Genomic DNA, 14179 nt, shown 5'->3' on the forward strand with positions numbered 1-14179 from the left:
TTTGACTTTTCCCGAGAAGCAAAGAGTCTTGCCATAACAAGGAAATACTCGACTAACAGGCCTGACCATCCCAGATTAATGAATGAGAGTTGCACTCAGTCACACACAAAATTTTCAGATAAGAAATAATACCTGCTATGTCCTTTATACTGCAATCAAAATTAAAACTGCAGGTGTGTGATTGGTAGGCAATCAAAAATTATAGGGTGGTGATTACTGCATTACATGTTCAGGATCTTGTAGGCACAAATTATAAATGAAGGACCTCAAAGCAACTTCTTATTGATCTGTGAAGAAATGGACTGACTTCCAAGCATCACCAATACAGACGTGAAAAATGGAAATCCTATGATGACAACAAACATAGATGTATTACGTAAATGCACATATGAAGCGCAAGATTTACTAACCAAGTAAGAAGATGAAGGTTGTGACGGGTTGGATCACAGAAACCCCCTTGGGAGCTGCCACCCGATGTGCAAAGACTACCCCTGCTTCTGTTTTCCCTGCCAGCTCAGGACTCCAGCACCCTGTCTTGCTGAGCCAGACACTCCCGTCTGGCTCCAGACACAGACCCAGGGTCTGAATCACTTGTCCCAAAGCTGCAAGTTTACCTGAAAACAGCTCGCAGTAGCGTGCTTGTCTTTAGCACTCAGATGCCCAACTCCCAATGGGGTCTAAACCCAGATAAATCCGTTTTGCCCTGCATAAAGTTTATGCAGGGCAAACTCATAAATTGTTCGCCCTCTATAACACTGATAGAGAGATATGCACAGTTGTTTGCTCCCCCAGGTATTAATACATACTCTGAGTGAATTACTAAATAGAAAGTGATTTTATTAAATACAGACAGTAGGATTTAAGTGGTTCAAAGTAGTAACAGACAGAACAAAGTAAGTCACAAGCAAAATAAAATAAAATGCGCAAATCTATGCCTAATCAAACTGAATACAGATAATCTCACCCTCAGAGATGCTTCAGTAAGTTTTTCTCAGACTGGACACCTTCCAGGCCTGGGCACAATTCTTTCCCCTGGTGCAGCTCTTGTTGCAGCTCAGGTGATAGCTAGGGGATTCTTCATGATGGCTTCTCCCCTCTCTGTTCTCCTCCCCCCTTTATATATCTTTTGCATAAGGCGGGAACTCTTTGTCTCTCTGGGTTTCCACCCCCCCTCACTGGAAAAGCACCAGGTTAAAGATGGATTCCAGTTCAGGTGACATGATCACATGTCACTGCAAGACTTCATTACTCACTTGCCAGCACACACATATACAGGAAGACTCACAGGTAAATACAGCCATCTGCAGACAATGGGAGTCATCAAGATTCCAAACCATCATTAATGGTCCACACTTTACACAATTACAATAGGCCCTCAGAGTTACATTTTATATTTCTAGTTTTAGATACAAGAGTGGTACATTTATACAAATCAGATGATCACACTCAGTAGATTATAAGCTTTGTAATGATACCTTACAAGAGACCTTTTGCATGAGGCATATCCCAGTTACTTACATTCACTTATTACCGTATTTTCTCTAAAACTATCTCAGTTACATTATATTGACTTATTATCAAGTTTTTATAAAACCATATAGACTGCACAACGTCACAAAGGTGCTATAAGAATCACCAGATGCTGTGATTTAGCGAGTATATGTATCCCATTTTTTTGAAAAATAAGTACATTTAATGCTTGTGAAAAGGTGCTGGATCTACTATCACAGAAACTAAAATTTACTGATCTACACAGCAGATATGGGTGGCATAGGAATCTGTGGTTCAAAATTCCTCAGTTAATGTGCCTCTAACCCTGTTCTGGAGTGAAAGCTTCTAGAGGGGAGAATAATTTAGTTTCCTTGCCTATTCAATCCTTATCCTTTCTGCTAAGACTAAAAGGGTGCCCATTGTGCTGTTTTGTCTGGCTTGAGCACTCATCTTGAAATTGGACTAAGACAACAACCTCATTTCATCCAGGCCACAAAACAGATGGGAATGCGTTTCATAACAACTGATCTGAACTGATCTGAGCAGGAGTCATAACAGTGATCTACAGGTGAAAGGTTCTAGAAACATCTATTTCCTAATAGTAACATTCTGATGAATATGCTCATTATCTTAATTACAACAGAAATGGGCCAGAGGTTGAAGCACAGGATATGAAATTTGATGGAGTCACCCCACACAGGTTTAAATCATGCTTGTCTTGACTGTCACTAGGATTTTGGCACCCACGTGCCTAAATACCCTTTGAAAATGAGATTTAGGCTCTTACATAAGTTAGGCATTGCAGCAATCAGCACAGCATGCCTAAATACCTTTAAAAATCTGGGCCAATGGGGCTGAAATTAAGTGCTCAGACTACCATCATGATGTGTGGCCCCCCCCCAAAAAAGGAGGGAGATGAGTCTAGTTCACCATAAAGCTTTAAAACAGTCTAGGATTCCAGACTGAAAACACAACATTGTTAGAGTCCAAAACAGAGTTCAATATATTTAGGAAAGATTAAAATAGATATATGTTTGCATACTTGGGTTCTTAAGTTCTCCATTCAGAAATGGGTTAATGGCATTTTAGAACGAGCAGGAGAACAAACTTTTCTCCTGAACTCCACAACTCTTACCTCTGTTGTTTCTAGAAAATAAGATGGAAGGCATTTCTAAAAAATGATGAAAATAGAAACTAGTTTAGACTGTATGCTCCTTCAGGTAGAGAAGGAGCTCTCATCTATTTTTTCAAGGTGCTCTGGGGCACCTGTCATTGGCTGCTTTCGCAAGACAGGATACTGGGCTAGATGGACCTTTGGTCTGACCCAGTATGGCTGTTCTTATGATGTATTTTACAGAAGGATTCCTTTATATCCTAGGAACGCTACCATTCCATATTTTTATTCGCACAGTCTAAACAAAATAATTGGTCATGAGACTACACTGTCCCTGGAAATGGGGGGAGGGATGTGCTTCTGAATACTGTTCACAAAATATATGCCAGTAACAGCTCACTACTTAAGTCAACAAATAATTACTGTAATGAAATCTTCGTTCAAGTGGTCAATGAGCTCAGCATCTTGGTATACAGCACACAAAACATACAAAATGTATCCAGTTAGATCTAGAATTTAGGGTTCCACCAGTATGTTAAAAAGTCTTTAATTTCAGTAATCTGTTGGTTACCATGTTAGTGAAATAGTAATTTAGATTCTTATTGTAACCAAGTTATTTTAATTTGATGGTTCATAAATTGGGGATCTCAGTCCAGCAGTGGACAGCTGAGATGCATGGAACAATAATTTCTCTCTCACTCTCAGTGGTGACCCTCTCCCTGTCAGGAGGAGGAACACTGGAGGGAAAGGTTAGAGAAATCTTATACTAGTGTCCACTATATGTTATTGCTCATACTAGAGGGACCAGGTAGGTGAGGTAATATCTTTTATTGAACCAACTTCTGTTGGTGAGAGAGAAGCTTTCAAGCTACCCAGAGCTATTCGTCAGGTCAGCTTTGTGTAGCTCAAAAGCTTGTCTCTCTCTCTCTCACCAACAGAAGTTGGTCCAATAAAAGATATTACCTCACCCACCGTGTGTCTTTAATATCCTGGGACTGACACAGCTACAACTCTGCACTGCTCATACTACGCCTTTTCAGTGAAAATAGGAATTCAGTTTCTGATATCAACAATCTGGCACAAAACTCCTCTCTTTAAAATAATAAGTAAAAATATCTGTGAAACTAACTCCTCTTATGCAAGAAAATAAGAGATTGAAATGTCTTCTAAAGACAAATCAAGGATTAACAACTCCAGGTAAGAAGATGATCCCGATTCTAGTGTAAACGAAAAACTCCTAAACCTAAAAGCAGTCTTAGAAAAAATTCAATGCAGCATCTTTAACCTTCAAATACCTATTTTAAAAATTTAATAGATACAAATGTGCTATGAGATAGTGTATCCTACTTCTTTCCATGCTGTAATTATAATAGAGTATTAATTATAAATAATTATGATGTAGCCAGCATTTCATGTGACAAAGGCACATTTTCCAAGAACTACTGTATTACTTATATACTAATTTACCACCCCAAACAAAACTCACATTTTTGGGGGGCAAAAACAAAGCCTCCCTGATGCCTATCCACTACACTTATTGCATGGCTAGGTGACTGTCAACTCACCAGAAATCAGATTGCTTTACAAGATGCAACATTCTTCCTCATACACTGACTTTTGCTTTGGTGTAAATTTGCTCAGATTGTTCTCTGGGAATCCAAAGCAACCTACTGCCAAAATAAGGATGCTTGCCACAAATGGAATAGCAAGATTGAAGGAAATAAATTCTCTCTCATGCAAAGCAAACGACAATTAAAGCAGGCATTTTCTTAGTAAACTAAGAACAAGTTGACTCAGACAAATAGTTTTGAATTTGTTTAGGTTCTCAAATATTAGTGATTCACGACAAAAGCATCAACCATTAAGTGATCTATATAGGTCTTATTTCCATTTTATTTCTTTAAGCCATGTATTTGGAAAAAATACTACAGTAATTTTGAAGGAGGGAGGAACATTATTGTGGTGTTGATCAGCCATTAACAATGTCTCTCAAACAGATTCAAAGTATTAACTTTGTATAACCTACAATAGAGAGACAGCTTATGGCAACTTTGTGTTGGACTGATTATAGTCAGAGGTTAAAAAAAAAAAAAAAAAAGAATCAGTATTCTATCCCTTTATATTTACCATGGAAGAAATGTTTTGAAATCTTATCTTTAAAGAAAATCAAATTATATTTTTCTAAGGATTCTGGTGACTAGATCCCTCAGAAACACCATGTCTTAAACACATACATAAGTACATACTGAAAGTACTCTTCTAATTTATTAGGGCTATGATTAAGAAATCCGGAATGCTGGAATTGTGAAAACAAACTTAGAAACAGCAGCAATTATCCATTTATGTCACCCAAGAGGGAGGAATCAGACTATTTTTAAAAAGAAAATAAACTATTGTAATTCAGTCTTAAGAGAAGAACAATAAATAATCAAGTATAATTGCACTACTTGAGTTTCAATGACCAAAGCACAGCTCCAGAGAATAGACAATATACTGTTATCTACTCCATAATTAAGCTGTATTGATTAACTTTTAACAAACAGGTTAGCAATTTTATTTTGAAGGAGGATCTGTGACACATTATATGTAGTTTTTTTCCCTTTACAGATTCACCACTAAAGTCTGTGAAATGGTGAGCACTTTGTTTCCACTGACCAATGGGAAATGAATGGGCTCAACATTACACAGGATTTGGCCCATAAAAAGCTTTTTAAAAATAAGGCACATGGGATTCAGTTGAACTAGATGACTTGTACTTGTACACTACCCATATTTCTTACCTGATAGGGCTGAAAGGCACTATCTTCAGTTACAAAATCCAGTTGTTTGTCCACAAGGAATTCTACTGCAGTGATTGAACTGTACACACTTTTTCCAACCAAGGGCTTGAATGTCTGAAAAAATAAAATGAACAAAGCTAAGAATTTCAAAGAAACAAGATAAGGTTTGGCTCCTCCTTTACTCCATTGTTCCACCAAATATAAAATCATGTGTTATTTATCAACCAATATTTCATATGATAACAGCCATTATTTCTTTAATCAAAAATCAGTTAATGCTTAATTATTTCTTGCTCATTCAGAAGAGCTAGTCATTTAAGATAGGAACCTGAACGTATTTTGCTTGTTTGTTTGCGCTGTCAGTGGAAAGACTAAGGTGAGAACGCAGAACTGCAATACATAGTCTTCCTTGTCCACATTGTTGTTGAGCAAGACTGTATTTACCACAGAAGTTCCATTTCAGAGCACTGGATTGTACCCTAGCTACACAGTTGCATATTCAGGTCGCTTCTTTTAGTCTGCAGGTCGGGCTTGCACAGCAGCAGCTGCTTAAGACAACATGGTGGAAGGAAATGCAGGCATGAGACTGCACCCTTCATCTCTGCTGAATTCTCTTCCACCATGCTTGGTCAGTTTCCCCACTCTCCTGTTTTCTGCCGCTTATATTGCCTCTCCTACTTTCATCTTCCCTTCTACACTACCTCCAAGCTACATTATTCCTTCCCCTACCAGCAATCAGACTCAGCTGCTCCAACACAGTAGCCGCAGACAGGACAGCTTTTAAGCCTCCAGTGACACGCTCCTCTCTCTCTTTGGAGGGCTTCTTCCACAGTTAGAGAGAACTATCAGCTCCTGCACATTGATTCAGAGAATGATGTGCTTGTTCCAAGTGGAAATTCTGCTGCCTCCTCTGGCCCCAAAATGCTTTAGAACTCTCCCATTTAGTGCAGGAAGGAGAATCTTACAGAGAATGAGTGGGAAGAAAGTATAACTGGGGAAGAAGGTTCCCCTTGAGCAGTCACTCTGATCTGTGGGGGCTGAGTTTCCTGGACCAGAAAAAGTACAGTGACAGTGTGACTGGACAGGGGTGTACCAAAAGAAGGAGTTAGATGAGAAATTGGTGAGAGGGAATCCCAGGAAAGTGACTAGGGTAGCAGAAGGAGATATGATGAGGTTGTGAAAATGGGCTGACAGCAGAAAGAGGAAGTGATTAAGGGACTGGGGGAAGACAAGAAAGGGAACTTTCAGCAAAGACAAAGTGCACAATGCAACAACAAAAAGAAGGGGAAAAGAACAGATGAAGAAAATTGTGCAAGATAGAAAATCAGGAATGAGGGAATACAGGCAATGAAAGGAAAATACATCAAAACAGAGAGCATAAGGTAAGTATACAGGAGAAAGAAGGAAAAAAATAAACACCACACACACACTCAAAATGTATATACCACATATGCGAGAGAGTATGTGTGCAAGTGAGGGCGAACAGATAGCTAAAATAATGTGCCTGGGACAATCACACACACAATTTTACTTTGGTCACTTAAACAGTGCAGCAATCATAATCTACACTGATATGTTAAACATGAAAAAAGAAAAACGCCATTAAAATGTTTAGTATCTCACCAACCAGGCAGGAACTTCTCCATTATGAATTACTGTTCCACAACATGACATGTTGAATCTGTCTCTCCAACCCCTCGCCTTTTTTTTTTTTTCCCCCCCAGTTGGAGTGCAAATCAGAAATTTCACACTTGCTTTATTTATCTAAATCCAAATAGGAATATACTATGAAATCATCTTAAAAAGAGACTTATTTCTTCTTGAGAAAGCATACACTGGACTAATAACTTCTCTAAAATAATAGAAATGGAAACAAAACCCCACCCTGCTAAACGCTTCCTTTTAGAGCTGTTCTAAAGTACAGAATGAAGACTGCACAAAACTCAACTGGAAGGCAAAATTAACTTCACTGTTATTCATTTACAAATTAAGAATACCATCACCAGAGGTTACTATGTTTTATTAGGGTGTTGTCTTGTTACTGTTATCGGTAAAAAAATAAAAAAACCTGCAGAGCTTAATAGGTCTGGCACTTACACAGCAAATGAGGAGACATATTCCCAGAGCCATGTATTAGTTTATTTTAACTATGTCCTGTTTGGGGGAAGGGAGCTACTTTCTCTATATTTACCATGCAGATTTAGCATGCTACATTGCTCGTTTCTGTTTTTTCTTAATTATAACCCCTTCTATTACCATCTCTGAGAAGGAAAAAAATTCACCAGCCAATCAGTATTCCTCAAAAGTATGATAGCTATAGGAGATTATTTGGGAGGTGGGGGGGGGGGGGAAATGAAGATGAGAAGGGGCAGAAGGAAAGGAAGAGACAGAGAAAGGAAAGAATGTGCTGGAATGTTGGGCAATCATGGGTCCTCAATGGTTGGTAATTATGTAACTTCTAATGCTTTACAGAATTCCTTTACTCAAGTTGTTTACATATAATTGGCCTTGGAATAGTTAGTTTTTTGAGTCAGTAAAGAATGGAGTTCAAACCTATAATCTGGAACAAACCATATGTGCCAAAATACAGTTTTAAAGAACAAGCAAATTAATTTAACAATTCTGATGGTTTAGTTTTTCTATTTACTGATTAGCATCCGCATATTAACATATACTCTATTTCTTCTTCAAACTGATTTCTTTACATTGCCTTAAAAATTTAAGTCAACAAAAATGATTCGGTATACATATACCTGTACATAGAATGTCATTAACTAAACAAAACAAAAAAACCTATCTGGAGTGTGACAATGTTTGTCGTTGAGCAATACTACATAGTAAGTTACATATAAAACACCAGTTTATCTGACTGCATGTATTATATGAACTGATCCCAAATCATATCTGTGAATGTGGTTCTCTACTCAGAAAAGTAATTTAATACCTACTAATTTAGTTTCTCTAACCCCCTTAATAGGCCAGCCCAGACAGTCTGGGAATATAAGTCCTCCTACAAGCAGACAGACAGAAAATAAACCAAAACTGTGCAATGCCACACCTCCTTATAATAGGGGTGGCAGGCCAGCTGAATGTGCTCAGTTTGAAATTTCCCAAGCAGTAATGGAAAACATTCTTATATAAAACATCTATAAAGAGAAGTCAGAATTCTTGGAAAAACAGTCCAGATTCCATCAACTCAGTGAGACTCCTGAACTGGAATATAGTAAGAGATTTGGAGAAGCAAAGCATCAAGTAAACACACTGTCATTCTTCAACTGTTTCTTCATTTTTCTACCTGCCAGCCCAGACAGTGGGAATTCCAATAAGCAGTATCTCAGGCCACAGAAGACATAAAATGAGTGTAAAAAAAAAATTTGAGAGACTAATCAACTAAGGCATGTAGGACTCAGCTACCGGAGGTTAGCAAGTCAAATATATAGCAACAAGAAAATATATACAAGGAGGTCCAAGTGGCCTCTTTACAAGACTGTAGAGAAAAAGCTTCTTTACAAACCACAGAGTAAGTCTCTTGAGAACCATGTCTATGTGCTGGAAGTGGGAAAAACTGAACATCTTCAGCCTGCAACCAATTCTCCTTTACACAGGCAACACCACATAGCTTTCCCTTTTTATTTCTTGTAGCCATATGCTTCTAGGACAGGGGTAGGCAACCTATGGCACGTGTGCCAAAGGCGGCACGCGAGCTGATTTTCAGTGGCACTCACACTGCCTGGGTCCTGGCCACCGGTCCAGGGGGTTCTGCATTTTAATTTAATTTTAAATTAAGCTCTTAAACAGTTTAAAAACCTTATTTACTTTACATACAACAATAGTTTAGTTATATTATAGACTTATAGAAAGAGACCTTCTAAAAATGTTAAAATGTATTACTGGCACACAAAACCTTAAAGTAGAGTGAATAAAATGAAGACTTGGCACACCACTTCTGAAAGGTTGTCGACCCCTGTTCTGGGACTTAAAACCCGAAAGGCCTCAATTAAGCAAAGCACTTAAGCACATACTTAAGTCTATATCTATGCAAAACAGCACATAAGCACATGATTAACTTTAAGCAACATAGGACTTTGGAGTTTTTCTGAACTGGTGCCTCCACTCCTGTTTACTTTTACTGCATTGTGACGAGTGCTTTGCCAAAAGAAGTTCCATGAATACAAATGCTTTAGTTTCTTTATTACCAATGTCATTAATATTTAATATATATAGTGCCTAAATTGACTTGCTCCTTTGTTACATCATCAAATAATGATTAACACAGCTTTGTATCAGTGCATGCAGCGAAGTACCTGCATGGAGGGGGCATATAGCATAGCTCTCAGGCTGATAACACCATGCAACTTTCAGGCTTTTGTGACCTTGATGCAGAAATTGGGTGGATTAACATATTTTAAAAATTATTCTCGTTGCCCAACAGAGGTTCTCAAACTTTTTCATATTGTGGGTCTTGTAGACAAATTCCCCTCACCTCTGCAATCACACAAATCACCTCTCCCATTTATGTTCACAGTACCCCTGTAACAACTATAGATATTGCTTACATAAAGAGTAGTATCAAGAAAACATATAGTGTATTTTTAGATTTATTTAACCCAATTAAGCAGCTGGAAACAAAGTAGTCCATTACCATGTGACCAGCCAGCTCTCTGAAGACCATCAGCAAGAGCACAGAGGGCACCAGTGGGGTCCATGGACCTCAAACTTGAGAACTGCTGTCTACAGAATATTATTTTTAGAATGTCTACATTATTACGGTGGCTAATTCTCATTACAAGGAATACTCAAGTTATGGCTAAATAAAAAAATTGTGTGGTTAGTTCATTAGGGTATGTTCAAATATTCAAGTTGTAATATATTAATTCATATTATTTAGGTGGGTATTGAACTCAAATGCCTAAATCCCCACTCTTCATCTCACACTAAGGTCATTTAGGTATTATTCTTATATGGTGTATTGGCTTTGTTAAAATATCCGTTTGCCGCGTAAACATTTACAGCATTTTATCCATTAAAAAAAGTATTGAAATTAAATAACAGTTACTGTTTTTAATTAAAAGTGGTAACATTAATATTCAACAGCTTTTGCTTTCTTTAGCAAAAAATAAAGATAACTTCATAAATTTTTTGTTTAAACTATAATACTCAAAAAGATCATACGCACTAATTTTATATATGCTAGTAAATAAACTTACATTTTCATATATTATTTTCTAGTCAAACTGTTTAATTAAGATAACACAAACACTGGCACATTCTCATTTTGCGGCTTAATCATTAAACCTCCAAGCAGCTATATTTTTTTTCCTAATAGCTGGTTGTTGCCATGATTTATTTTATCAAGTAGCAAAAGATAAAAAATAAATAAAATGGGATTTGAAATACAAGCTCATTTCTTATAACCTCTCTCTTATACAGGAGCCACACGTTTTTTGTATTTCCTCTGAGAGAGCTAGTTATTTTCCAATTTGAAAAACACATAATTTAGGACACATCCCAGCTTTTCAATTTAGGTCAAAGAGAATAATGTTTAACAACTGTTAATACTGGCTAAAATTAGATACTAAAATTATTAGAACCTCAGGAGTAATTAACAAGAGTTTCCTTTTTTTTTTTTAGGCCAAACTGGTGGGGCATTTTTATTTTTGATATATCAAGATGTGATGTATACAAATTCCTTCAACTATTATTTAAATAATTTGTTTCTATGATAATACACTAGTTCTACAATACTAAATGACCCAAATCTACAAAGATGTAAGCTAGATATTTACATTTAAGTAACTGCATTGATCTTGTAAGTAAAAAAATATATATATATTTTAAAGTATTTATTTAATGCACACACAAAAAACCATGACACACACACACACACACACACACACACACACCTTTATAATCAACTAAATATATTCTGACATACACTGTATTGGGGGAAGGGATAGCTCAGTGGTTTGAGCATTGGCCTGCTAAAACCAAGGTTATAAGTTCAAACCTTGAGAGGGCCACTTAGGGATCTGGGGCAAAATCAGTACTTAGTCCTGCTAGTGAAGGCAGGGGGCTGGCCGGCCAATGACCCTTCCAGTTCTAGGAGATAGGATATCTCCATTAATTAAATGTTAATTATAAATTTATTTTAGTATTTACTACATACACTAGATACATTTTCATCTATGAATAATTTCTAACATGTTCTTAAAAAAATGAAGGGCACATCTAAAATCATCTAAATTCAACATACACCTGGTTTTAAGTGGCAGACAATGTAGCAATTATTCATCTAAATACTTAAGTCATCAGCAGCATAATCACGTGTTCTACTAACATGCCAACACACAATCTTCATATATGAAAACAAGAAATTATGTATGCATTTATTTTAATAAAGCAAAATTTAAATTCTGCTAACATTATTCTGGCTTTTCCAGTGAATTAGTACTAAATATTTTAAATGCACTGGAATGTAAAGAAATGTAAATAGAACACATGCATAAGTAAGTAATTCAAGAGTGGGCAGATCTATCATTCTGCTAGGTACTTCTACAGCCTTAGGGAGCTGCCATTTGATGAAAGTCACTGTGGAATACAATTCTGGCCACAACACAGTCTATAATTCAATATTACTGCAGAAGACTGTTAAAGTAACAGAAAAAAATGCTTTTATATTCTATATTCGGAGCTGGAAAAGAATATCTAACTACTGGTTACACAAATGGCACTAACGTGTTCACTAGCATATCACACACTGAACCAAACTAAAATAAATGCCCAATAGTGTGTGGATGTCTGCCTTATTATGGCCTACCACTACATAGGAAAAATGCTTAGAACAACTGTATCCTGTTTGGAGCTCCATGCTACACTACATTCCATTCACATGAGAAAAAGCAGACCAGATGAGCCTTCCCTGAAAGGCATTTTTAAAATAAATCAGCCACAGTCCTTACAACACAATTGAGCTGCTCAGCACACACCATGTTGAAAGCACGCCATTTAAAATGTAACAGGAAATACATACATCGTTTACATTATTTTTTCCATGATTTTTAAATTTATAACTGTACTCAATCCTTTAAGTATTTTTAGAAAACTACCTATATAAAAATTGGGTTTTGTTGACACCTCACAAATACGAGGTTTGCAAACAACAAACATTAATATAACCAATTCCCCAATATGATACTGCAAATTTTATTTAACATTAGTGTCCTGTAGGAGTGTCAAATCTAATCTCTCAGCCAGTTAGAGGTTTGGGACAAATCACCACAGTTGCTACAAGTGGGGTGCTACAAGAAAGAAAATAAGCATATCTGGAATAAAAGTAAAACTGTTTAAAAACACTGAGTGAAGTAAGGGTAACAGCATACACAGGCTACTAGCAACTTATTATACTGTATCTTAATTTTTTTATATTACTCCTTTCTAAATGTCCTATGAGAACTGAGTTTTATTAAAAAATTGTAAAAGTGCAATACTGTTTTGCTATATTTCTAAAACAGAGAAATCTTAAATAGCCCATTCCACACTCAGTGAAGAAAAAAAAATCTACAACTTAAGTATTAATTTAAAAAAAGACAAGAAAAGAACAAAATATAAATCTTACTTTGTCCTCGATAGTCTCAAAGTAGTTTTCTTACAAGTCATGGCAGTCACATAGCTGGTAAATCTCCCATTTGTTCTAGAACAGTGTTTTCACAAGATCTCACCCACTCATACACACCACTTTAGTCTTAAAAATCAAAAGAAAATGGTTTTTAATCAACTATTTCCGGATTCACTTGCATCTTTGACACTGAACATTCAGAAAAGCTAAGAGATGAAAACCAAGCCCAGGCTGTAACCTAACGAGTATTCGACGAGCAAATCCTGTCTCCGTCTCAGCCCTGGCACGGAGGCGGATTACAACTCGGTCTTTGTCATCAACAGTGTGGTGTTAACGACTGAGAAATCCTGCAGCTGAAGCACTACTGCGTCCCCAGATCTGGGTCATGATAATTTCTGCCGAGGCCGCTTACATAACCAAGCAGACACTCCAAACAGATAGCACAGCCAGACAGCAGCTAGATATCCACAGAAAAAAGCCTCTCGAAGGATATTTCTCTCTGCCTGGAAACAGTGCAGTAGATTCCAGCAGCGCAGACACCCAAATGAGAAACCAGTTCTTTGCTTATGGCATGTTGAAAGAAGGGAAGAGGCGGTGCTCTGTAAACTGTAACTAATCCCCCGTCACAGGTGGTGATGGAGTCACTTCCAGCACGAGTCACATTACTGATTACTCATTTGGCTGGCCAGAGAGAGTGGGTCATAATTTTAACTACAGACAAAGCCAGACTACTGGCGAGACTGACAGCTCAAGTTTACCGTCCTTGCCATACAGCAAATGCAGATATCAAGTTTTCACTTTCCCGATTTACTTGAAAGAGACAGGATATAAGAATACAAATGGTAGGCCTCTGGTGTCTGTCTCCCTCCTAAAGGAGAATGTCAATTTGGATTTTAACACCCCAGCCATTCTACAATTTTATAGCAAATTGCTACTAAACAATTCTGATTTCCTAAACTGTTTTAGATAATAAAAAAAGAGCAGTTATTGGATCTAATTTTCAAAACAATCTAATCTTTGTTAGCAATGATAAGTAAAATGCAATTTGTCCAGTGTATTAGTATTTTACAAAATCTAAATTTTCTCTCCTTCAAATCTCAGTGTAATAAACAATGTAAACAGCTTTGAGGCTACTGATTTTTTTTTTTAAAGGAACACACCAGAAACCTAACTTAGTTT

The 14179-nt window shown here is 37.0% G+C and overlaps 1 protein-coding gene across 2 annotated transcripts in view; it reads right to left on the minus strand.

Annotated features, from left to right (window-relative positions):
• JMJD1C (jumonji domain containing 1C) overlaps nt 1-14179 on the minus strand; it is a 340195-nt gene that overhangs the window by 123838 nt on the left and 202178 nt on the right. For both annotated transcript variants that reach the window (XM_054033944.1, XM_054033947.1), the window contains exon 3: nt 5386-5499. In XM_054033944.1, the coding sequence (XP_053889919.1) occupies nt 5386-5499 (114 nt within the window). The remainder of the gene's footprint in view (nt 1-5385; nt 5500-14179) is intronic.

This window comes from Malaclemys terrapin, chromosome 7 (genome assembly GCF_027887155.1).
Source record: "Malaclemys terrapin pileata isolate rMalTer1 chromosome 7, rMalTer1.hap1, whole genome shotgun sequence".
Classification (NCBI taxonomy): Eukaryota; Metazoa; Chordata; order Testudines; family Emydidae; genus Malaclemys; species Malaclemys terrapin.